Source organism: Pituophis catenifer, unplaced genomic scaffold (assembly GCF_029215685.1).
Source record: "Pituophis catenifer annectens isolate HBS135680 unplaced genomic scaffold, rPitCat1.0.hap2 SCAF_2, whole genome shotgun sequence".
Classification (NCBI taxonomy): domain Eukaryota; kingdom Metazoa; phylum Chordata; class Lepidosauria; order Squamata; family Colubridae; genus Pituophis; species Pituophis catenifer.
Window position 1 is genome coordinate 34,681,887 of NW_027256882.1, and position 25,781 is coordinate 34,707,667.

At 42.7% G+C, this 25,781-nt stretch overlaps 1 protein-coding gene and 1 non-coding gene across 3 annotated transcripts; both read left to right on the forward strand.

Annotated features, from left to right (window-relative positions):
- The first annotated feature begins 6,230 nt into the window (after positions 1 to 6,230).
- On the forward strand, positions 6,231 to 20,932 carry DDX39B (DExD-box helicase 39B). 2 transcript variants are annotated; one of them, XM_070936639.1, is made up of 11 exons: positions 6,231 to 6,306; positions 9,387 to 9,620; positions 9,710 to 9,837; positions 9,976 to 10,068; positions 11,528 to 11,711; positions 12,201 to 12,319; positions 14,185 to 14,316; positions 15,963 to 16,072; positions 17,207 to 17,351; positions 17,622 to 17,769; positions 20,021 to 20,932. In XM_070936639.1, exons 2-11 carry the CDS (start codon positions 9,410 to 9,412, stop codon positions 20,035 to 20,037), a joined length of 1,287 nt encoding a protein of 428 aa, XP_070792740.1. In that variant the 5' UTR covers positions 6,231 to 6,306; positions 9,387 to 9,409; the 3' UTR covers positions 20,038 to 20,932. The 2 variants fall into 2 exon arrangements, with proteins under 2 accessions (XP_070792740.1, XP_070792741.1); XM_070936640.1 differs by having other exon boundaries at positions 6,284 to 6,370.
- LOC139313484 (small nucleolar RNA SNORD52) lies at positions 17,432 to 17,500 on the forward strand. Its single transcript, XR_011600095.1, has one exon. It is a non-coding gene; the product is annotated as a small nucleolar RNA SNORD52 (small nucleolar RNA).
- Positions 20,933 to 25,781: the final 4,849 nt, after the last annotated feature.

Below are 25,781 nucleotides of genomic sequence, written 5' to 3' on the forward strand. Positions count from 1 at the left end.
ACATCGTAACTCGTGCTTACGCATCCACAAGCACACTGCAATGAGCTATAAGCAAGCCAATTGGGAAGCATCCAAAATGCGATCATATGGCCACAGGTGTGTGCATGCGAACTTTGAATCCAGATTGTCACTTTTTCAGGCTTCGTCGGAATTTTGAACAGTCGTTAAGCATCTGGATGTAAGTCGAGGACTACCTGTAGTTGTTTTGGGTTTTTTGGCTTAGTTTTCATTTTTAAAGGGGCTGTAAAATCCGAAGAGCTGATCCCTCCAAAATAGGTCCACTTTCTTTCACAACCCAGTGCTGGATATTTCCTTCTGTATTACACAACCCTGTGGCATGAAAAAACATGTCTGGAAATGTGAAGGTTGCAAGGTTACCCTTGTGTTACTTGCTACATGTATTTGTGTGCTGAGACTGAGAGGTTCTATTTATGCTCCATTGTACCCTGCTTAATTTGTTTCCTTCCTATGATCTCGACAATCTTGTTTATCTGTAACTGAACAGTTCAATAAAAACGGCAGGCAGTTAAACAAGGGGGAAAAAATGTAGTGTTTGTTTTTCTTTTGACAGTTCTGCAGCAGGCGGGATCGTGGTACAGGTGTAGTCCTCACTTTATGACCACAATGGAGCCCAAAATTTATGTTGTTAAGTGATAAATTTGTTGAGTATTGGCCAATTTTACGACTTTCCTTGCCACATTTGTTAAGTGAATCACTACAATGGTTAAATTAGGAGCACAATTGTTAAGTGGTAGTACAAGAGCCTTGGTAGTACAAGGGTTTAAGGCACCCTGTTATTAAGCTTATTAAGACCAGCTGCCTGCAATTACTGCAGGGTTCGAATCTCGCCAAGGCTCAAGGTTGACTCAGCCTTCCATCCTTTCTAAGGTAGGTGAAATGAGGACCCAGTTGTGGGGGCAATAAGCTGACTTTGTATAAATATATACAAAAAAGGATGAAGGCTATTGCTGAGCACATTGTAAGCCGCCCTGAGTCTTCGGAGAAGGGCGGCATATAAATCAAATTAAAAAAAAAAAAAAAGTGAATCTGATTTTCCCCATGGACTTTGCTCGTCAGACGTTCGCAAAAGGGGGTGTGTGTCACTTGATCCTGGGACACTGCAAACCATCATAAACATGAGTTGGTTGTCAAGCATCTGGATGCAAATCACGTGACCATGGGGATGATGCAACGGTCCTAAGTGTGAAAAATGGTCATAAGTCACTTTTTTCAATGCGGCTGTAACTTCAAACGGTCACTAAATGAAAGTCGAGGGCAACCTGCAGTTGTTGGTTTAAAAGTATGTGGACTGGCTGCTCCTTCCAACAGAACAAGATTTGTCTTTCCTAATCTGCCATAATCCAAACATTTTTGCAGTTCATGTCTCATTGTCTCTTACTAGTGTATGTCATGGAATTGCACAGCAAATGTGAAGTCAGAGACGCTGACACAAACATGTGGTTTTATATAAATATGTTTTAAACCACTTAGAGAGGACCGTAAAGCACTGTGAAGCGGTACATACTGTTAAGTCTAAGTGCTATTGCTATTTTAAATCAATGTTTACAGCAGACATGATAGTCGGGATCATAGAGCATACAGGGCACTCCGAAGAAAAAGGCGGGAAAATCGGGAAACCCCCCCCTCCACCCACAGCAACCAATCACAGTGCAGATTGCCTCAGGCAGGAGCCAGTACTTTCCAACCGCTCAAACAAAACTGTGTGTTTGGCTCACTGCACAACCCACCCATCCCACTCCAGCTATTAAATTTAAATATCTTAACAATATTAGACTATTCTCTGGGTGATGCAATTTGGGTCACCAGATTAGGGAATTCTGGCACAGACATCTTAGGCAATTGAAAAGATTTTAAATACACATAAGCCAAATGCAAAAAGAAAAAAAAAAGGATTAACATAGGCAAGCAGAGGTTGGAAAAAATCAAGAAGTTACAACAAGGCAGGTTTTTCTAATACACCCAATTAGAATCTGTTTTAAAATGATCTAGCCATATATGAATCCTTCAGTTGGAACAAAATACTGGAGAAGGAGAGAAAGGCATCTGGGATGGAAGAATAACAGAATTACAAAGTTGGAAGGGATCTTGGAGGTCTTTTAGTCCAACCTCCTGCTCAAGCAAGAAATCGTTCCAGACAAATAGTTGTTCAATCTCTTATTAAAAACATCCAGTGATGGAGCTTCTGGAGACAAGTTGTTCCACTGATTAATTGTTCTCACTGTCAGGAAATTTCTCCTTAGTTCTAGGTTGGTTCTCTCCTTGGTTAGTTTCCATCCATTGCTTCTTGTCCTGCCTTCAGGTGCTTTGGAGAATAAGTTGACCTCCTCCCTTCTTTGTGGCAGCCCCTGAGATATTGGAATACTGCTATCATGTCACCTCTAATCCTTTTTTTCATTAAAGTAGACATACCCAATTCCTGCAAGATATGCATTTTGTGTATTTGCAGCTGAATTGAACTGTGAGCTGAATTCAAGAAGAGTTTGTAGCAGTGGTGAAATCCAATTTTTTTTACTACCGTTTCTGTGAGCGTGGCTTGGTGGGCGCGGCAGGGGAGGGATACTGCAAAATCTCCATTCCCTCCCCACTCCAAGGGAAGGATACTGCAAACTCCCCATTCCCTCCCCACTCCTGGGGGAAGAATATTGCAAAATCCCCATTCCCACCCCACTCTGGGGCCAGCCAGAAGTGGTATTTGCCAGTTCTCCGAACAACTCAAAATTCTGCTACCAGTTCTCCAGAACCTGTCAGAACCTGCTGGATTTCACCTCTGGTTTGCAGGCAATATTCGGATTGTGTCTTCAGGCAGAAGGAAGGACATAAAGAAAACAAAAAGTGGAAAAAATAGATTTTTTTGTCCTAAGAGACGAGATGAAATACACACCTGCAAATTAATGGGAAAAGGTAGATAACAGCTGATTAATTTAAACAAAACTTCCCTCATCTCAGTGCTCTCTGGTAGGGAGTCATGAAAATGAACTTGATGAACCTGTTCAGAAATCATTAGAAAAACACAATTTAGAGAAACGTGCCTGGAGCCCAGGAGAAGAAAAAATATTAGGTTGGCTCCTTCCTTGGATTATAAAGAGGGGAATAAATACTCAATTGGGCATGCAAGATTTTGTTATTATAGCCCAGAGGAATGCTGATAAATGTTTTAAAACCGGCTCTGCCAACTCCAGTGCCGCCACGCCGCCACGCCACTAGCTAATGGAACAGCCAATTGGCCTATTAAGGATTGTCATTCAGCTCTGATTTCTTCCAGCTTGCAAAATTCCCAAAATCGTGACCATCTGCTCTTGCAAGCCGGTACAGGCCAGCTACAGCATACAATTACTATGGTCTAACTTAACAAAGTATAGGTCTAGTATTCTTCTGTGTTGGTTTCCTATCCTGATTCTTGAAGGGCTGCCAGCTCTTTGGATGTCGAGGACTACACCTCTTATCATTTGCAGCTAGCACGCCCACTGTTTTTATGACCACATCTCAATACAAGTTATCATGCAAGTCTACATCTAGGAGTCCTTAAGAGTACTACAGCTGCCAAAAAAAGACAATGCAATCCTAGGCTGCATCTACAGAGGGAAAGTATCAAGATCACGTGAAGAGTTAGTACTGCTTTATACTGCACTGGTAAGACCATACTTGGAATACTGGCTGCGTCCAGTATGATTAGAGGACTGGAGGACAAAACATATCATGAACAATTGCAGAAACTGGGGATGTCTAGTCTATTGTTCTTCTAACAAAGAAAAGGACCAAGGGTGACTTGATAATGGTCTTCCAATACTTGAGGGGCTGCCACAGATAGGAGGGGGTTGACCTATTCTCCAAAGCACCTGAGGGCAGGACAAGAAGTAACATTTGGAAACTTAACAAAGAGAGATCCAACTTAGAACTAGAACTAGAACTGTTACTTCTATTCACAGCACACTATAAACAATTTATAAAAGACACATTGGAAGGCTACCGCACAGATTATAGGATGTGGAACATGGGGCTAAATCTCTTCTGCTTGAAGTCATAGATTCGTGATGAGAAGAGGCTTTGGAGTCCACTTGGCATTTTTTGTCTGCTCAAACTATTATTGAGTTCTCTAGAGGCTCAACCTATCTTTCATGAACTCTTTCTACCAGACTCATGATCCCTGATCTACCTTCATCCTTGTAAATTTGGCAGAAAAAACTATGAGTTTAGCGCAAAGAAATAACATATTCTGGTGAGAGAGGTTTCCTGACGATGGGCTCTAGCACGAGTCTGAAAGTTTAGAAGATTAAACCTCTGATGTCGGTGACTGACCCAGACTGGATCCTGCAACATTATATATGTATAATATATATTTGGACGTATCATTCAAGAGAGGAATAACTGATTCTAATTGGATGATGTCTACGGTATAACATTTAACATTGGACTAGCACTAATATATTAAGGAACTACATTTTGCTTCTGCCCAAAGCAGTATAAGACCTAAGGAAAATATATTCCAGCTTCCAGATAAGTTGTCAAAAGACCACATAAAGAAGATAATTTAATTTTTATTCAAGACAGTGCTTTTGATGTTTACCTGAGAAGGATTTTTTATTACCAGTTCTGTGGGCGTGGCTTGGTGGGCGTGGCTTAGTGGGTATGGCTTGATGGGCACAGCAGGGGAAGGATACTGCAAAATCCCCATTCCCACCCCAATCCTGGGGGAAGGATATTGCAAAATCTCCATTCCCACCCCACTCTGGGGCCACCCAGAGGTGCTATTTGCCAGTTCTCCAAACTACTCAAAATTTCCGCTACCGGTTCTCCAGAACCTGCTGGATTTCACCCGATATGGAGACATTTGAACTTTGGTGTTGGGGAAGACTCTTCAGAATACCATGGACAGCCAAGAAGATGGTTCACAAAATAAAATAACTCAGAGTTCTGCCTTGAGGCACAAATGACCAGGTTTAAATTACCCTACTTGGAACATATTATACAAATATCAGCTCTCTGATGTCACAGAAGTAATTTCCAAACATTTGTTTTGTAGCTCAGTAGCTATCCCTGTTAACAATGATAAAAAAATTACCAGTATGGGAACATGTCCAAAGTAGGGATAATTTGAGCCTGATAATTTGAGTCTCGAGGAAGATTGGATTAATAACTGTACAATTTATTGTTTGGGGCAGAGGTTCAGCATCATGCCACAGATTGCTGCACCTCAAAGTCACAGCCAGTGAGAATGGAAATAAAATGCCAATAGGAACTGTTAGAAATCCCAAGGGTGCTTTTTCAAAAGGCAATCAGACACTTCTTTGTTTTTTTCCTTGAAGATATTTTGCTTCTCATCCAAGAAGCTTCTTCAATTCTGAGGGGGAGGAAACTGAAGAAGCTTCCTGGATGAGAAGTGAAACCTCTTCAAGGAAAAAAAAAAAAGAAAAGTCCAGTTGCCTTTTGAAAAAGCACATTTGGGACAGCCACAACCTGGATGACTGAGAATCTCCATAGACAATTATTAGAAATCTTTATATTTTGCTTTAGCTCCCAAGCTCTTGTATACCTTGAATGGGCTGCTATTGGAAGTACAAAAGCATGAAGTAACGCTAGAATAAACAATCCATGAGAGGATTGGGCCAAAGATTTTAGGTGGAAAATTCTCAGCAAGAAATTTGAGCATCTTTATTCCAATTGTCTGGGCAGCCACTTGTCAGAAATGGTATAGGGTCACCTGCTTGAGCAGGGGGTTGGACTAGATGACCTACAAGATCTCTTCCAATTCTGTTTTTTTTTTTTTAATTATAAGATTAGGGTAGAAATTTAACTGGTGCCTTCTGCAGAACCACCCCCGTTGAGTTATTGGCCTTAATACTGCTGCACAAGAGTTACGTAATTCCTTTCTGGGAACGCGTAGAACCCAACCTTTCACAATGATTTAAAAGTGAACCACGTGGCTTTACTGACCAATGGTGAGCCAGCACCAATTTACTCCCACTGGGAGGACGCCTGCAAAAATCTATCCCGATAAATCCTATATTAAAATAGGATCGAATGAAAACTAACGAATAGTAGCATCGTTTACAAATTATTATTATTTTAAAATAGGATAGATGTAATCATCTTTTTAAAGTTTATTTTTTTTATCGGGCACTCAGTTAGACAAAAGGCGCCAAAAAAACACAAACAAACCGCGCGGGGTCCTCACCGCAGGTCCCTCCAGTAGCTTCCGCTTACGCCCATCGCTTGACGGAAGTGGCTTTCTTTCCGCTGTGACCGCGTCTCGGCATTAACTCGTCGAACCCCTCCCCTTTGTGTAAGGTAAGCTCTCTTTGATAATCGCCCTTTTATCGGCGCTCCGGTTAGTCATCCGTCGTATATCGAGGTAGGTACAGTTTCTTCGGGCATTTGCCTTTCCGATTTTTCTTTTTTGGATGGTCATTTTTTTATCCCCGCGCCCAAATTTACAATGGGGAGCGTGCGCCGTACACCCTGTCATTGTAGTAAAAGCCTGAAATTAAAGATGGCGCCTTTTCTTGCGCGTTTGGTGCGTTTCTTGGGCCGATCGTAATCGAGAAACATCGGCCACCCGCTATTACTCTCGTCTTTTAGGCCTGGTTCGTTAGATCGAGAGATCTCTTGTGCTCCATCCCAGCCAAGAACTAGTTGACAAACTAATCTTACAGCTATATACTACGGCAGTTTTTGTACCACCACCCACCCCCTCCATTTTTTTAAAAAACGGGGGCCTTATCTGTAAAGGAAGAAAAATCTAAAATATTGTCTAATGAGGCGGATGCAGTGATTTCTGGAGGTTCTTTCACCCCCCCCCCCAAACTGGCTTTGTAATACATGATTTCATATTTTTACTGTAGGAATTAAGAATTAACTGTTGCTAGCCTGAGCATCCTGCATTTGCTTCCTCTTTATTTTTGGGATTAAATAGCTGCATCTTCTCATACGTCGTGTTGCCTGCTGAACAAGGGAAACACGTTAATGGGTACTAGCATTCATGCAGATGGGGGGGGGTGCTGCCCAGGGTTAAATGGCTGTAAGGAGCTTAATTCCTTGGTTGAAAGGTTAAACTCCCTGAGAAATTCAAGTGTTAAAATACACAGGATCCCTTTTCTCCAGGATTTCTTAATGGCTCCAGGTAGTGATCAGAAAAGACAGGTGAAGGTGTTCCTAAGGGTTTCCTTACTGATCTTGCTTTGATAGCTGATCTCAGAGTGAGATTTAAGGGGGGGGATTTGCAAATGGTTGTTAGGAATCTGCCTATTTCAGGGAAACATGGAAGCTGAGGTGCACCCCATGCAGCTAAACTGTTGCAATACAGTACTTCCAACATCTTTGTCCTGCTTTTTGCAAATATTGGGAGTTCAGCAGTACTTAGACTTGCAGAGGTTGCTTATTGGTTATCCCTGTCTTAAGGTATAGATTATTACTTAAACCCTACGTGCATAGAGTTTACACTTTTATATGCATTCCAACCCTTTGATGTTTCCTACAAAAGGAACATACAGGCAGTCCTGTATTTGACTTAAGACCAGAATTTCCATTGCTGAGCAAGGTGATTGTTAAGTGAGTTATGCCCAGTTTTACTATCTTTTTGCCATGGTTGTTAAGCAAATAACTTGGTTATTGTTAAGCAAATAACTGCAATTAAGTGGATCACGTTAAGTGAATCTGGCTTCCCCCTGAGATTTAGCTTGTTGGAAGCCAGCTGAAAGAGTGCAGTTGGCGATCACATAAGCTTAGGAAGCTGCAACCATCTTAAATGCATACTATTTGCCAAGTGCCCAGATTTTGATCATTTGACACTGGGATATGGTGACAGTCATAAGTGTGAGGACAGATCATAACTCATGTTTTTCAGTGCCATTGTAATTTTGGACAATTGCTGAATGAATGGTTGTAAACAGGGTGGATTTGATTTAAATCAAGTTGATTTAAATCATGATTTAAATCACTAGTAAAAAGGCTTGATTTAAATCAACTCTATTTAAATCATAATTTTTAAAAAGCAACTGTCATCTCTGCTACTCCTTTGACCCACTGTTGACTCACCTAGTCCCAGTGTTGCAGAATATACAGCCTCATGCTACATAACTAAGCTCCATTTCATGCTGAATAAACTAAATTATTTATGTATCTTAAATAGAAAACTATCTTAAAATAGATTTTTACCCCAAAAGTTTTTTATTAAAATAAATTTGATAAAAATAAAAAAAATCCGATTTAAATTTAAAAAAATCTGATTTTTTTTGATTTTTTTAAAAAAATCATTGATTTTTATCCACCCTGGTTGTAAATCTGTGTACAATAGTAGTACTTATGCTAACATTCGGTATAATAACAATGGATGATTGATAATCTGTAGCTTGTAGATTTATTTCATTGTGTCTATCAGATCTTCTCTGCAAAATCAGGTAGTCACTGGATGGCAGTAAAATTAAACTGGATCTCACTTCCCCTTGGTGGCTGTTTGGATTTTTGCAGCCCAGATCTAGGTTTTCAGTTTACAAGTACTCTTTACAAGTACCTGTACAGGATTCTTCAAAATTATTGAAAATTAGCAAAAGAAAGTAACAATCGAATCCTTGCTTGCATAAATTCAGTTAAGGGTAAGAGGTATTCCATTTGTCCTATTTAATTAGCTAGAATATATATATTCTGATAAGTCTTCAGGATACTTTAACTTAAACCATTTTTTACCAGAATAATTTTCAAGAGAATTTATAAAGAATGAAATTCTGCTAATGTTTTTTTTCTACTTAGTGAGATGATGGGCATATCATGTTTGCTTCTAATGGTAAACCACGATATAGCTTCCTGCAACCAAGGATAATTTGGGGGGGATTCCTGAGGTGGACTACTATGTATCTTACCTGGCTTTTTAAAAGATTCTGGTAATACAAAAATGGCATCATTTGCTGAAATCACTAAAATTATTTATTTGCAGAAACAAGTTAACAAAGCTCTATACAATGGGAGTATATCTTGGGTTAAATTTATTTTTGTGATAGAATGGTTTAATGTGGTAGCCATTTTGTGAATAGGCAAGTCTCTTGTGATAGCCATTGAGTGAGTTTATCACTTGCTCTCGAAGCCCCGAATGTGCCCCTAATCCTTGTGAAATGAATTTAAATCTTGTGCCATAATAACTTGGAGTAGAGTTATAATACCATGCAATAGAAAGGGCCTTGGGCTAAGTTATGAATGTAGATGTCTTAGTCTTGCAGATGCCTCATGGTATGGTGCTAAAAACATGACTGCTTTCTTGAAAGGGTTAGAGGTCATTGTGGCTTGTAATGCTTTGTTTATTCGTGTTCTGCAGTATATTGATAATGTTGGGAATTTCCTTTCTAAAACACTTTGGCTCACTTAAGCCTTTATCTCAGTTTTTAGAGAGGGAGGCATCACCATGACCGAGAATGATGTCGACAATGAGCTGCTGGATTATGAAGATGATGAGGTGGAAAACCAAGCAGCTGGAGAAGGGGTGGATGTCCCATCTAAGAAAGACGTCAAGGGATCCTATGTCTCCATCCACAGTTCTGGCTTCCGTGACTTCCTATTAAAACCAGAACTTTTGCGTGCCATTGTTGATTGTGGCTTTGAGCACCCTTCAGAAGGTGAGTCGAGGTACTTATTCGGTGGAGAACTTGGGCTTCTGCGATCTCAGTGGCACCAGCTATTAACTCTGCCCTTATTCTCAATGCAGTGCAACACGAGTGTATCCCCCAGGCAATCTTGGGCATGGATGTCCTGTGCCAGGCCAAATCTGGCATGGGCAAGACTGCTGTCTTCGTTCTCGCTACACTTCAACAGTTGGAACCAATAACAGGACAGGTATGTCAATGAAATCCAGACTCCCCCCTCCCCTGATGATAGATGGGCACAGATGTTTGAAGCCTGATCACACAGGTGGGCTACAAATAAGCAAGGGTGACGGGAGAAATTACAAATTATTTTTGCCCTCTTTCACAGGTTTCTGTGCTGGTGATGTGTCACACGCGTGAACTGGCCTTCCAGATTAGTAAAGAATACGAACGGTTCTCCAAGTACATGCCCAGTGTCAAGGTGAGAGTCAGTTGAAGTTGTTCCTGTTCTGAATCATCAAGATTCTGCTCTTGTTTGCTATCATGGGAGTGAACAGAATAATAGAGAATTATTTCTTTGTTTATATTTATATGCCAACTCGTGATCCTAGGCAGCTCACAAAAGCCATGTGACATGAACGATATTCCTATGTGCTCAGTAAATAAAAAACACATACAGTGATGTGACCTTAACTGCTTTTCAAAAATATAAGGGGGAAAGAGCCATTCTAACCTCAGCAGGGAGGGTTAACATCGGGCTGCTCCTAAAAAGGCTTATTTTGAAGCACTTTCCCCTTTAATTTCTCACAGACTAGGGAATTTGAGACGCTATTTGAGTGGGCGGGCAGAATATACCTGGGTTAGAAGGTAACGGTTGCCTTGGTGAGATGGGCGGCATAGAAGTTTGATCATTAAAAAAAAAGATATGAACCATAAAAAGAACTTAACGGGTGATAATGCCTGAAACTTGGTCAGTGCAGTTCCTGCAAAACCAACGTTGTTCTGTACGGTGTTGACTACAGCAAGGGAGCAGCTGTACTCAATGATTGTAGCTTCTGAATTGTCTTCCAGAGCAATCCTCAGCAAAACAGATTGCGGTATCCAAGTTCAAGTTAAGGACACATTACTGATACCATAGTTACCCAGTCTAGAAAAGGCTGCATTGGTTCCCAACCTTTTCTATACCCTGCTCCTCTAGAACGCTTCTGATATATTCTCCCACCCCTTATAAAAGTAAATAATTATATGCATATAATTATGCATTTACACTATAATTTTGAAACCTCTAAACCCAAGTTTTTGCACCCTCTGGAATAATGTCTTGTACCCCCAGGGGGTGCAAGCACCCCTGGTTGGGAACCCTTGGAATAGCACAAGTACCATTTACTGTTCCACCAGAGGACATGAGTTCTGAACGACCCAAGTTGTTAATCTGCTGTTCTAGGGGTAGTATTAGCCTGTCCAGACCTAAAAAAGCATTCTGGAAGCTGATGGATTCTAAACAAAACAGCACCTCCATCTTGCTATGATCCATCATCTCTGTTCCATCTCATCTGTCATCTAGGCCAGTGGTTCTCAGCCTGTGGTCTATGGACCCTGGAGGGCTGCAGTGTTGTCGCGGGGGATCCGCGAAGGCTTGAAGAAATGTTATGATTTAAATTTGAGTTAAGTCTTGGCTGTCAGTGGCCACAAAATTAATTTTAAGGGGGTCTGTGGTAAAGAAAAGGTCGAGAACCACTGCTCTAGGCACTGGAGAAAGACTTAACATCTCTTCCTTGGTCTGAGCAAACAAAAATAGGAAAGGATCGAAAAGTTTTCTAGGGCTATGTCAGATTTGGCATAATATTCTGCTGCTTACCACCCCTGAAAACTCAGGTGGTTGATTAAGCAGAATCTAGCAACCGTGCCAGACAGTATTCTTTCATTCTTCACTCCCATAGGTGGCAGTGTTCTTTGGGGGCCTGTCCATCAAGAAGGATGAAGAGGTTCTGAAGAAGAACTGCCCCCACATTGTGGTGGGGACCCCGGGCCGCATCCTGGCTTTGGCCCGCAACAAGAGCCTTAACCTCAAACATATCAAGCATTTCATCCTGGACGAATGTGACAAAATGCTTGAGCAGCTTGGTGAGTATTGAGGGTATTGTGGAATAGAAAGAAAAGACAGGGCTTTCGAGCGGCCAGAAATATACATTGTGCCCTTTGTAGACTGAGTTTCTATGAAGGCGAGGAAGAATAGCAAGAATCTCCCTTCTTCTCAGGCCATTGCTAGCTTACTAGGAGTATTTTCTGACTTTGGCTGCCTGTCATAGATATATCCATTGATAGCAGTAGCACTTAGGTTTATATACTGCTCCATAGTGCTTTTACTCTCTGAGCAGTTTATCTTTGTGAACGTATTGCCCCAGCAATCTGAGTCCTTATTTTACCGACCTCAGAAGAATGAACGGCTGAGTCAACCTTGAGCCGATCACGATTGAACTGCTGGCAATGGGCAGAGTTAGCCTGCATTCTAACCACTGCACCACCAGGGCTCTTTTTTCAAGGCTTTGAGATGTGTGTGTGTGTTTAACCCAAGTAGCTATTGTTAACCTGTTGGCCCTTCTTTCCTCCCAGATATGCGTCGAGATGTCCAGGAGATCTTCCGCATGACCCTGCATGAAAAGCAGGTCATGATGTTCAGTGCTACTCTCGGCAAGGAAATCCGCCCAGTGTGCCGCAAATTCATGCAAGACGTAATTAAAACCCTTCTACCTTCTTTACCCACCTGGCCGGTCAGCCTACCTCTCTCCCTCCCTCTCCCCATCCAGGGAAGGAGAAGGGGGCCGGCACGGAGAACACTACCACTCTTTACAGCTCATTGGGCTGCACCCTTGGTGCCCCTCACCTAGCCAGTTCTGCTAAGGCATCTGTAGGAGACATAACTTTCCGGAAGATCATTCGGGTGACGCTAAGAGCCTCCTTTGCACACACGAGCGACAGCACCTCTCCCAATAGGGTCAGAACAGCACTTCAGCTATGATCTTGATTTTGTCCCTCTGGCACACTTAGTTTAGAGATCATCTACATTTTACTCAGGGCGGATCCGTCCCAGAAGGGATCCTCTTTATGCTTTCCCACCTGGCAAGCGGCGCAACATGGGCAGCGCTCCTTTGCTGCCCCAGTTCTCAGCCCCTCTAGTAACACCACGGCTCCGCCGGTGGTGTCGAGGGATACTTGACACTCGACACCAGTTCCCTCCCTCTGCGTGGAATTTGCCTGCTTGTGTCAGCACCGTGCACAGAAGATCCTGGCCCACACACGCACCCACGTTCAGAAGATCCTGGCCCACACACACCCAGGCAAGTGGTAGCCTTTTTTTTTTATTCCCCAACACCCTCCCGCCACCCTGCGTTAACCTGATACACACATTACGCACAAGACACAACTGCGGCCTGTGTGTTCCTGATCCTGCCCTTCCTTGCCCCGCCCCTCCCTGCCCACGCATTCTGGAGACCTGCGGCGAAAGACTCCCCGAGGGATCCGAACAATCGGAGGCAGCCCAGTGGAGCGGACGTGTGGTGACCCGGAGGAGAAGTTTTATCCTTTTTTGGAACGGGCAAAAAAGCATTATTTTCTGTAACCCTCTTTTCTCCTTCCCCCTTCCCTGTGCCATGTGGGAAAGGGGTTTATTTCAGAGCCTTCTCAGTGGGGAGGGCAATAATCTGGGCATTTTCCCTAGGGAAGCCCCTAAATTACGAGGCAGAAAAGGGGGTGGGGAACGATGGCCCTTTGATTACTTGCGGACTTCGACTCCCAGAATTCCTGCTTGCTCGAAGGGCCATTGTTCCCCACCCGCTGCTTTTAGAGTGCGTTAAGAATATTAGTTAATCCTGGAATGAGTTGGCCCAGGGGTCTTTGAGTTCAAAATCAGGTGATTTACTGGTCTGATACAGCAAATCAAAAATGATGTCTTCTGTTATATGGAAGGAAAGGAATGGCAGCTCCTTTTCTTTTGTTGCCCAGATCTTGTTACCCCTTTAGGCCAAGCAGGTTAAGATGCAACCTTCTGCATGGTTAAACATTATGTGTCTTGGAGAAGTGACCAGTGGTAGTTAAGGTAGCTGGAGTATTTGAGTAAATCCCCTTTTTCCCTACAAGTGGGTGTTTGCCATGTTTTTCAGGCAGTGAAAAGGGGATTATTGAAGCTTTGAATCCCTATTTGAAAAGGGGATTATTTGAAAACTATACAGAGTCCTGATGTGATTCAAAACGTCTTTTTAAGGTAACAATACTAATGTCTTGTAACATATATTTTAAAAAGGTGACGTTAGCCCTCGTTCACAGAACGTTTTGCAGGATAAATCCTTGGCTGAGAAGGGAGAACGCTGTTTCCCAGTGCGCACTGCTTAGGGGCATGTGGTTGGTTTTTTTTTTGCCCGAGTGTTCTTGCCGGAAGGAGTTAGCCAGCCTTGGTTTTCTGGACCTGTCCTAAAGAACAGGACCTGAGTGATAGAGAAAGTCGCTCCTGTGCACATCTGTGCTTCTTGCCCTACCCCTCTCCCCTCCAAGCCCAGGTCAGTCTTACCTTGGTCTAACTGGCCCTGGATTTGCTTCTCAGCCTATGGAGATCTTCGTGGATGACGAGACCAAGCTGACGCTGCACGGTCTGCAGCAGTACTATGTCAAACTGAAAGACAACGAGAAGAACCGCAAGCTGTTTGACCTGCTTGATGTGCTGGAGTTCAACCAGGTGCTTTCTGGAAACAGAGCCTGTCTTGGGGGCGGAGGGAGTGGTGGCTGCAAGAGGGCCTAGAGCTGGCTAAACCCAGTCCAGGTAGCCATTCGACTTATAACCGCTTCTTTAGCAAGCGTTTGAAGTTATAAAGGCACTGAATAAAATGTGGCAACTGGTCCTCACGCTTACAACCATTGCAGTATCCCCCGTGGTCACAAGATCAAAACTCAGGCACTTGGCAACCAGCATGTACAGGTAGTCCTTGACTTAACAACAGTTCATTTAGTGACTGTTCAAAGTTAACAATAGCATTGGGGGAAAAAATGACACATGACCATTTTTCACACTTTGCGACCATTGTGGCATTTCCATGGTCGCCTGATCAAAATTTGGCAACGTGACCCATGACAGTTACAGTATCCTGGGGTCATATGATCAGCTTTTGCTTCTGGTAAGCAAAGTCAATGGGGAAGCCAGATTCACCGAACAACCGTGTTACTAACAACTGTTGCAAGAAAGGTCATAAAATGAGGTGAAGTTCACTTAACAAATGTTTCACTTAGAAACTGCAAGTTTTGGCTTAATTGTGGTCAAGGACTACCTGTATTTATGACAGTTGCAGTGTTCCTAGATCATGTGATCCATTTGGGACCTACTCAGTCTACTTCCAACAAGCAAAGTTAGGTAAACCAGATTACCTTAACAATGGCTTGATTAACCTAACAGCCATCTGCTGAACAAGGAAAATGCTGCACTGGTTGCAGTCATAAGCCAAGAACTACCCTGTTTTCCTGAAAATAAGTCCTGCCATGTTTTTATGCATGTGCCTAATATAAGTCCTGCAACCAAAATTAGCCCACCTTAAGTGCACAGCTGGCCGCCCATTCTATCTAGCTGCTTGTGTTGCCATAAAGTGGAGTGGTAGTGGAGCTGCCTCATGTGCCATACACTGGCTTATCTCAAGGCCCCTGCAGCCAGGTCATCCACGCCCTGACACCTGCCTCGCGGCAGCGGCACCAGAACCCATGTACAGCAGGAGCCCACGTGGCCACCAGCCCACTTCTGCTTGCTCATGGCTGCAACGGAGCAGGAGGTCGAATGGTGTGTCGGTGCTGTGGCTGTGAGGCAAGGCAGGTGTCAGGGCATGGATGGCCTGGCCGCGGGGGCCTTGAGGTAAGCCAGTGCAGGAAACGTAGGGCAGTTCCACCACCACCCCTCCTCACGGCAGCAGTACTAGTACATGCGGCCTCCTACCCCGCTGCAAGCAAGCAGAACTGGGCTTCCCATACATGGGGGGGGGGGAGAATAAGAAACCTCCCCCCCCCCGAAAATAAGCCCTAATGCTTATTTTGGGGCCCAAAAGAAAATAAGACCCTGTCTTACTTTTGGGGAAATACAGTATCTTCATCTTTAAAGACAGTTTGAGGATCTTAATGGAATGCTGGGAGCTGGCTGCTTCTGCTACGACTGTCTTATCTAAATTTTGGGCAAAAAAGTATCCTTGCCAGACGGGTTTTGTTTGCGTTGCTCTGAAGAATAAAATGCCACTTTTTGACAGACTCCGGAGTTGTCCAAGGGGGTTTCAACAAAATACAATTAAAGAAGGTTCACTGGTGTTCCTATGAACTTGGTGGGATTGACTTTCCTCTTCCTTTGCCTAGGTGGTCATCTTTGTGAAGTCCGTGCAGCGTTGCATAGCTCTGGCCCAGCTCTTGGTGGAGCAGAACTTCCCAGCCATTGCCATCCATAGGGGCATGCCCCAGGAAGAGAGGTGAGGCTGTGACGGGATGGGCTTCTGGGTTCAGCTGCCTGCAGGGTCCTTTTGCTGTGATGAATTTGCTCAGACTAGAGTCTCTGATTTCTTCAGTGATGATGCTTTAAGCCCTGAGCAATGGCCCCTGCAGAAGCTGTTATAAATTATCTTGCCAAAAACTTGATTTGTATGAGACGGTACTAGAGAAAGAAATAGGTATCCTGGGGAGAAAAAAGTCTGTTTCTCATTTGAAAGGTTCCAAAAAAGATTGCGCTTTTAGCATACATTGCTTTTCAGACGGACATCAAAATGAGCAGTGTTAGATCCTGAATATTAGGGGTTTAGAACCCACATTTTTCAGAAGTCTGGAATGTTGCATTTTCTGCTTTGGGGATCAGTTTGATGGTTTCCAGATGTAGATTCTCTGAACCAGAAGCAGATTCATGTGTTCCACAGATAGCCTGCTCCTGAAACGAGTGTTAGGTGTGGAATGCCCTATCTCGGAAATTTCAGATCACCTACAGAACATTTATAAATACTGAACCTTTCCAGAGGAGATTTGAGATATTCCATTTTCAAATCAACGACTTTTACAAACCCTGCATTTTATATGTGTATAATATGTGTAGAAAGAAGAAAGGTCTTGGTGGGTTAGATCACAGTAATGGGAATTGAACATCTTAAGAAGCAAGAGTTCAAAATGTGTAACTTAGGGATGAGAGATTGCCAATATCACTGTATAGTCCATGGACAATTTGAATGGGCCAAAAAAAGTCCCCTATTTTAATTTTTTAGTTGGGAGAAGCTTAAGAGGCCAATATGTTTTTTTGGAGGTTATATATAACATTTCACCTTATAAAAGATCTGATGAATCTTAAATTGGGCTGCCGGTTCCACCTTTTCAGGCTGGACTTTGGAATGTCTCCCAAAGACCAGCATGGCGTTCAAAATCATTTGATTAAATAAATAAATAAGTAAGTAAGTAAGTAAGTAAGTAAGTAAGTAAGTAAGTAAGTAATGTAATGTAATGTAATGTAATGTAATGTAATGTAATGTAATGTAATGTAATGTAATGTAATGTAATGTAATGCCTCAGAACTATGGGTGGAGTTTCCTAGTGAAGAACATTACCATGTATTTGCTGTCTCACAGATTGTCACGGTACCAGCAGTTCAAGGATTTCCAGCGTCGTATCTTGGTAGCCACCAATCTGTTTGGTCGTGGTATGGATATCGAGCGGGTCAACATCGCTTTCAACTACGATATGCCCGAGGATTCAGACACTTATTTGCACCGGGTAAGCTGAGCTGTCCAAAAAGCAACCTCCTAAATTTGGGTGCCCAAATTGGGGATGGGTACAAAAGTCCAAGGTGTAGTTGCAATGATGAGTTGCTCAGACTAGAGTCTCTGACTTTCTTCTGATGTCTCTTTTCAAGCTCCTGAGTAAATGCCCTTGGTTGAAACCGCTTTGTTTTTAGTCCTGTACCGTCCTTGGCTGGGTTTGAATCCTATTTGTGGCTCCTGCGGAAAAAAAATTCATTCCCGTCTTCTCATTTCTGGATTCTAGGTGGCTCGTGCTGGTCGCTTTGGCACAAAGGGCCTGGCAATCACTTTCGTATCAGATGAGAACGATGCTAAGATCCTAAATGAAGTGCAGGATCGCTTCGAAGTGAACATCAGTGAACTGCCTGACGAAATCGATATCTCTTCCTACAGTAAGTGTGTTTTACCGATTCTCCTCAACTTAATGATCACAACAATAGAGCCCAAAAGTTACGTTGCCGGAGTGCGACATTGGTTAAGCAGGTATCGCCCCGTGTTGCAACCTTTCTTGCCTCAGTTGTTAAGTGAATCACTGCAGTTCATAAATTAGTAACCCGGTTGTTAAGGGAATCTGGCTTCCCCGTCGACTTTTCTTGTCAGAAGGTCACAAAAGGTAATCATATGACCCTGAAGCACAGCAACGGTCATAAATATGAACCAGTTGCCAAGTGTTTGAATTGTGATCACGTGATCAAAAGCACGGCTGCAAAGGTTGTGTGAAAAACGGCCATGTCACTTTTTTTCAGTGCAATTGTAACTCTGAACTGTCACTAAACGAACTGTTGTAAGTCGGGGATTACCTGTAATGTGTTTTAGCCCAGCCCACCGCATCCTTACAAATAAGTATGCCAGAAAGATGATGTGGGGTGAAACACATGGCTGATGGCATAATAGATGCCTGCTAACATTTTGCAGAGTAAAATTTTATATTTTCCAGATGAAAATGAAAAGTTGATGTTAGTAAATACAATGTAAACATATAGAAGAGTCAGTATACAGATAGTCCATGACTTAAGACCACAATTGAGTCCAAAATGTATGTTGCTAAGCGAACCAGTTAAGTGAATTCTGCCTCATTTTACAACCTTTCCTGTCACAGTTGTTAAGTGACTCATGGCAGTTATTTAAAAGGGTTGTTAAGTGAATCTGGCTTCCCCATTGACTTTACTTGTCAGAGCTGATCACAATACCTTGAGACACTGCAACCGTCATAAATATGAGTCAGTTGCCAAGCATCTGAATTTTGATCATGTGACCATGGGGATGCTTCAACAGTCCCAAGTTAGAAAAATGATCATACACCATTTTTTTTCAGTACTGTTGTAACTTTGAATGGTCACTAAACAAACTTGTAAGTCCAGGACTACCTGTAGTCTCTTCAGACCTTGGTTTAATAGTCCTTATAGTCCGTTTTTTTCGGACTATAAGACACACCTGACTATAAGATGTACCTAAATTTAGAAGAGGAAATCAACAAAAAAAAAGTTTTGGCCTCCGCACATCCCATTTTCGGGCCTTTTTTTGGGCCTTTTCCAGGTTTTTTTTTTTTTTTTTTTGCCCACTTTCAATGCTTTTTTCTGCCCATTTTCTAGGCTTTTTTCAGCCCATTTTCTAGGCTTTTTTTGGGGGGGGGCAATTTTTTTGGAAAAACGGCCTCTAAAAAGCCAAAAAAACGGGCTGAAAAAAGGCCTGAAAATGGGGCTTGTGGAGGCAAAAAAACAAAACAAAACGGACAGTAGGTGGGCTTTGGCAATATTTTGTCTATAAGACGCACAGACATTTTCACCCCTTTTGGGAGACAAAAAAATTTGTCTTATAGTCTGAAAAATACGGTACTTATATTCTAGTGATTTAATATGGTGGATTAAAGAACACACCCTTTTGTGTATTGGTTCTTCCTTAGCTGATTTATGTTCATTTTAATCTTAATATTTATCATTTGAATGTTTTATATCAGGGGTGTCAAATTCAATTTCATTGAGGGCAGCATAAGGGTTGTGTTTGACTTGGGGGGGGGACATGGCCAGCTTGATGTCACTTGTGTTGGGGGTGTCTATGGCGGCCTGAGCACTCTGCCAGCGAAAACGGAGTTCAGGGTGGCTGAGCGAGGCCCTTCCGAGCTCCGTTTTCGCTGGCAGAGAGTTGCAAGAGGCCGTTGCAGCCAAAGACGGAGCTGTCCTCCCAAGCTCTGTTTTTGCTGGCAGAGGCTCCACGGGCCGGTCCTTCATTGTTTCCAGGGTGGCCCCTGCGGGCTGGATCTAAGCACCCTCCAGGCCTTGAGTTTGACACCCCTGTTTTTATGTTATGCCTCCCAGGTTTGCTTGATAAATGGGTGATATATAAATTTAATAAATAAATAAACCAAATTGTTATTTCAGAGACACAAAGTTCTTTTATGGTTTTTATCCATTTTATAAGCTGGGGGAACAGAACGACATTGGATTTTGAGTGAAGATAAAGAAGTTGAGGTATCTTAAGGGGCAGACGTTGTGAAATGAGCGAGCATAGGAAACGGATTTTCTGTTCTTCAGAGGGATTCGTTATATCGATTTGCTTCGATATAACGAATGGGCCCTTTTCATTTAGTCGGGAGCCGTTCACTTGCCCTGTTCTTGCCTGATGCCTTTTCTCTTTTTTTTTCAGTTGAACAGACCCGATAAAAGGGGGGGGCTCGCCTCTCCATGTTGACCTTGGTTTTAATTCCTGACCTCTGCCACTTTCCTGAAACTTCACATTTAATTTCACCTGATGGAGAAAGAAGTGACTTGACTGTCTGGAATACAAACCCATCACGGTCCTGTGGCAGGGACGGAAGAGCTTCTGTCACTTAGCTACGTGTAGTAGTGGAAACAAGGCCGATCACAGCAAACCTCCATTGCTCATTGAGAGAGAGAGAGCTCTTTGGGGTTGGAAGCCTCCTAGCTCGACCGGCATCCAAGACGAAAGGAGCAACCTCCTGTTGATGCTTTTAATACAAAAAGAGACTTGACTTTCAGACGGATGTTCTCACTGCCTGCCTACCAGCAAGGGGTGTTTTTTTGGGGGGGGGAGGGGGGATTTCCGTATGTTGCATTACTCCACTCTGTTCTCCAGTCAGCTCTTCCCCAGTGCTCTGACAGGAAGCACAACGGGGAGGGAGCTGAGGTTGGGGGGGTTGCTCTTGTGAATTCGTGGCATTCAAAAATTGTGTTTTGTTTTAAATGGGCTGACTCCCTCGAATGGGAGAAACTTACGAAAACGAGCTTCCTTTTATAACGCCTCTCTCATGCCATTTTAAAATCCACTTTTAATATTTTTCTTCCCCTCCCCTGTGTATTCCTCATGGCTTTCAACTGTGTCTGCATGTTAACATTACTTCCATCCCTGCTGGTATCTTCTGGCAGGTAAACTAGTAGTGAAAGTTAGTCATGTTTTAGCTATGGCTTGTTCTCTCTCTCTCTCTCTCTCTCTTTCTCTCTCACTCTCCCTCCCTCCCTTTGAGACCCTCTTATTATTTTTGGTAATAAAGGAGCCCAGCTCTTAAGGGTGACTGATTAAACTAGTCTTGTGAATAAACATTTTGCTGGTGTTTCATTTTTTAGGATTATGGCTCCATTGTACCTAACATAACTTTTGTCATTTTTTTTACTGTGAGCACTCTGGCCCACATTAAAAATGAAATTCTGTTGCCTGCTCTCAAGACACAGTATATATATCTACTGTCATACATAACACACACATGCTATATGCATACATAAAAATATACCTGCACCTATATTAGTACATATATATATATATATAAATCACTTCCATTTTGAATACGTAGTGGAAAGAGGAAACTTGGGAGTCCACAGGGTTGATGCTATATGGAACAAAACTGAATGAATCTGGATGTTTTTCAGATACTTGTGAAGTATTTATTCAGATGGATGTAAAACCAGTAGTAAGAGGACCAAGTCACTTGTACACTAAGGCCCGAGCGATTACAACTGGCCTTGTAGTGAATATTTGGTTAATAACAGCTATGAGTACGTGATGATGCATGATTGATTCATCTGGGCCGTGTACAAGTAGCCCTTATGACCTTAATGGAGCCTGCTTACCACAGTTGTATTGGCGGCAGTCATTAAACAAATCATCCCGGTTTGTTAAATGAAGATGGTTATTAAATGAACACCGATCATTAAGCAAGCATGGCTTGCTATGGACATTAAGCAAACAATGGCTATGCTATATAATTGCCAAAACATGGAAGCGCGAGTATTCAATAAAAACATTTGTGAAGCATGATCATGTGATTATAGGACACTGGAAATAATAAATGATCATGTTGCAGTGCCTGAAATCTGGTCATGTGACCATGAGGAGAAGAACAAAACGGGGCCATAAGTAGCCCCAAGGTAAGGTTGTTGTAATTTTGAACTGTTGCTGAGCAAGCAGTCATAAAACAACTCCCTGTAGAGAGGCCTAATTTAATGGAATGTGTGAGATGACCAGTTTTATTTGACACTTCTCTGCAATCTTTCCAGGGTTTGTGTCTGGTGAGAACACAACTTTCTAATAAAGGTACTCCTTGATCCTCCCAGTTGAAACTTGTCTGCCACATACAAAGAATTACCTTTTGTTGAGAGTTCTCTCTTATGTAGAGATTAACAAAAGACACTACTTGCAAAAGAGAGCAGCTGCTGTGTGTCTTGTTATTTTGTGCCTGTGCAGCAGCTCAGTGACTAGTAATCCTCCACTTATGACCACAGGTGAGCCCCAAATTTCTTGTCAAGTGAGACATTGAAGTTTTGCCCCATTTTACAACCTTTCTTGCCACGGTTGTTAAGTGAATCACTAGTTTGATAAGTTAATAACCTGGTTGTTAAGTGAACCTGGCTTTCCCATTGATTTTGCTTGTCAGAAGATCACGAAAGGTGATCTTCTGAGACCCTGAGACACAGCAAAGGTCCTAAAAATGAGCCAGTTGCCAAAAGAGTTGTGGTGGCGCAGTGGGTTAGATATTATACATTGCATATTGCAGGATAATTCTGCCCACTGCCAGGAGTTTGATTCTGACCAGTTTAAGGTTGACTTGCCTTTCCATCCTTCTGAGGTCGGTAAAATGAGGACCTAGATTGATTGGAGGAGGGGGACACAACAGACTGACTAAACGACTTAAGAGGGGGATGTAAAGCACCGTCAGGTTTCTGTGAAGCGGTATATGAGTCTTAAGTGCTAAGCTATCTGATCCCATGACCACAGAGATGTTGCAAAGGTCATAACCAAAAAACTGCCATAAGTCACATTTTTCACTCCTTACAACGGTCACTAAATGAACCGTTGTAAGTCAACTACCTGTAATGGAGAGCCAAGTTTGTAGTTGCCTGCAAGTCCTTTCGGTGCTTTTAAAAACAGCTCTAAAAGTTATTAATCTGACATGCAGCTGTCGCTCCTTACGCTTCTGGTTAGTTGGAAATTTGCAATGAAGAGTGAACAAACTGGGAATTTGCAAGTCCTTAGGACGGTTCCTTGCTACGTTAAGCTCCCAGCTTCCTTGGATTTTTGTAAGCTTAGGGAAGGGACAGACTTAAGAAAAACAACTCTTAGTTGTTAATGAAGTATTTTCCCAAATCCCCCTCCATTTCAGAAGGGAAAAAAATGATTTTAACAATGATCATGGTTGAGAATGAAATCACTTCCTGCCATCACACGTGAGGATAAAATCCATGTTGTGGCCTCACCTCGATCATCTAGGAAGCAGAGGTCTTCAAACTTGGCAGCTTTAAGACTTGTGGACTTCAACTCCCATAATTCTGGGAGTTGAAATCCACAAATCTTAAAAGCTGCCAAGTTTGAAGACCTCTGATCTAGGCAGAAACATAATCATGCAATTAATCATCACAAGCCGAAAAAGCTTACCAGTGAAGAAAATAACCACAGTATATCCCCATCCATCAGTAGAGACAAGCCTACAGGTAAGTCCTTGACTTATGACCACAATGGAGTCCAAACATTTCTGTTGTTAAGTGAGACATTTGTTAAGTGAGTTTTGCCCCAATTTACGACCTTCCTTGCCACAGTTGTTAAAAAAATCACTGCAGTTGATAAACTAGTAACCCGGTTGTTAAGTGAATCTTGGCTTCCCCATCGATTTTGCTTGTCAGAAGGTCCCAAAATGGGATCCATAAACCTGGGACACCGCAACGGTCATAAGTATGAACCAGTTGCCAAGCATCTGAATTTTGATCACATGATCATGGGGCTGCTACAAAGGTCGTAAGTGTGAAAAATGGTCATGTCATTTTTCAGTGTTGTAATTTTGAACGGTCGCTAAATGAACTGTTGCAAGTTGAGGACTACCTGTACATTCTTTCGATGCCCTAATCTAGGGGCAGGGCCGGATTTAGATGAAAAGAGGCCCTAGGCTATTCCACTTATGAGGCCCTTTCACCTATAGTGAAAGTGTAATTTTAATTTTGCTAACAATTTGAATGTAGGCCCCTCTTGATCTTGAAGCCCTAGGCTGAAGCCTAGTTAGCCTATAGGAAAATCCGGCCCTGTCTAGGGGTGTCAAACTCATGGCTCTGCGGCCCGCAGAGTGTTTAAAACTGGCCTGTGGGGCCGCCTTGGAAAAAGTAAGGAACCGGCCCCACGGTGCCTCTGTCAGTGAAAAGAGCTTGGGGGTGGGGTTGCGAGAGCAAAGAAGGAAAGAGGGGAAGGAAGAAGAAAGGAGAATGAAGATGGAAGGAAAAAGAAGGAAAGGAAAGGAAAGGAAAGGAAAGGAAAGGAAAGGAAAGGAAAGGAAAGGAAAGGAAAGGAAAGGAAAGGAAAGGAAAGGACAGGACAGGAAAGGAAAGGACAGGACAGGACAGGACAGGACAGGACAGGACAGGACAGGACAGGACAGGAAAGGAAGGATAATTAGAGTGAAGGAGGTCTGAGGAAAGTCTTCAGCACTTGGCCACCAGAGGTGGCCCCCCACACGAGTGTCATTGAGTTGGCCACCCCCCCAGGTCAAACACAACCCTGATGCGGCCTTCAATAGAAATTGAGTTTGACACCCCCTGCCCTAATCTAACGAGTTCATTTTTCAGAATTTTCCCCTTTAAAGGGACTGTAGGTGAGTTCCAGACAGGCCTTGGGAAAGGTAATGTAACTTGATCCCTACTGACATTTTAAAGACGTGGGAGTCTGATCTGGTAGCCTGATACTCAGCCTAGTAGCAGGTTACCCTACCCTCCTGTTTGCTTTTGGAGATATTTGTAAACCACAAAGGTCTCCCTGCATGCGAGAGCCATTCATGCAGCCCCTATGCGGGATGGGGGGGTCTTTTAAAGCAGGGGTCTCCAACCTTGGCAACTTTAAGCCTGGCGGACTTCAACTCCCAGAATTCCCCAGCCAGGGTTGGGGAATTCTGGGAGTTGAAGTACACCAGGCTTAAAGTTGCCAAGGTTGGAGACCCCTGTTTCAGAGCATAGTTTTTTTTTTTCAAACATGGCCATTTTAAACTGAAGATTTCAAATTCTCGCAATTCCCCAGTTGGCTTTGGAGAATTCTGGGGGTTGGAAGTCCACCCAGTTTAAAGTTGCCAAATTTGAAAACTTCTCACATGAGCAGAAAGAAACTTTAATGTTGTTTATTTGTTTGCAATCCTTAAAAGACCTAATTTGCTAATTCTCTGCATTTTTATTATTAATCTCCTCCATCCTTAACACGTGGTCTGTTTATTCTGGAGTTCGACTTCGATTTGAAGTTGTGGGGATTGATTGAGCCTTAAAAACGCAATTCCAACTATTTTAACCACCCGCTTTCGTTTTTCACCCTTGGAGAAAAAGAGGAAAATTAAAAATTCCCCTTCCTTGCGGATCCCACATCCATTTCCCCCCACTCCTCCCTTTGATTGGAAGAGGTGATGGTGGTGGTTTAAGTAAGCTCTTTTTTTTTCCGCTACACTCGAGAAGTTCGACCGGGTCAGAATTTTATTTTATTTTATTTTTTTCTAGGGAGCCTCGGAAAAAAAAAAAGCCCAGCTAGGAGGCAGGGAGAAGCAGTTAGTTTTTTTTTAATAATAAAATATTGGGGCCAAATTATTTAATATATTTTAAATTGTTTTTAAATTTTATGTATATGTGTGTTTTATTGCTGGCTGTGCACCGCCCTGAGTCCCTTGGGAGAAGGGCGGTATAAAAATTTAAATAATAAATAAATTATTTAAGGAGCCTGAGTGGCGTAGGAGGCTAATGCCTCCTACTAAGGCAGCATTTAACATCCAGCTGCCTGCAATTACTGCGAGTTCAATTCTCACCAGGCTCAAGGTCGACTCAGCCTTCCATCCTTTCTAAGGTGGGTAAAATGAGGACCCGGTTTGTGGCGCCAATAAACTGACTTTGTATAAAATATACAAAGTATGAAGGCTATTGCTTAACGCATTGTAAGCCGC

Excerpts from the sequence above, each read along its gene's own strand:
- DDX39B (XM_070936639.1), top strand. The coding sequence starts at position 9,410 with ATGACCGAGAATGATGTCGACAATGAGCTGCTGGATTATGAAGATGAT. Across the intron at positions 9,621-9,709 it reads CTTTGAGCACCCTTCAGAAG|TGCAACACGAGTGTATCCCC; the intron begins GTGAGTCGAGGT and ends TTCTCAATGCAG. Across the intron at positions 17,352-17,621 it reads CAGACACTTATTTGCACCGG|GTGGCTCGTGCTGGTCGCTT; the intron begins GTAAGCTGAGCT and ends TCTGGATTCTAG.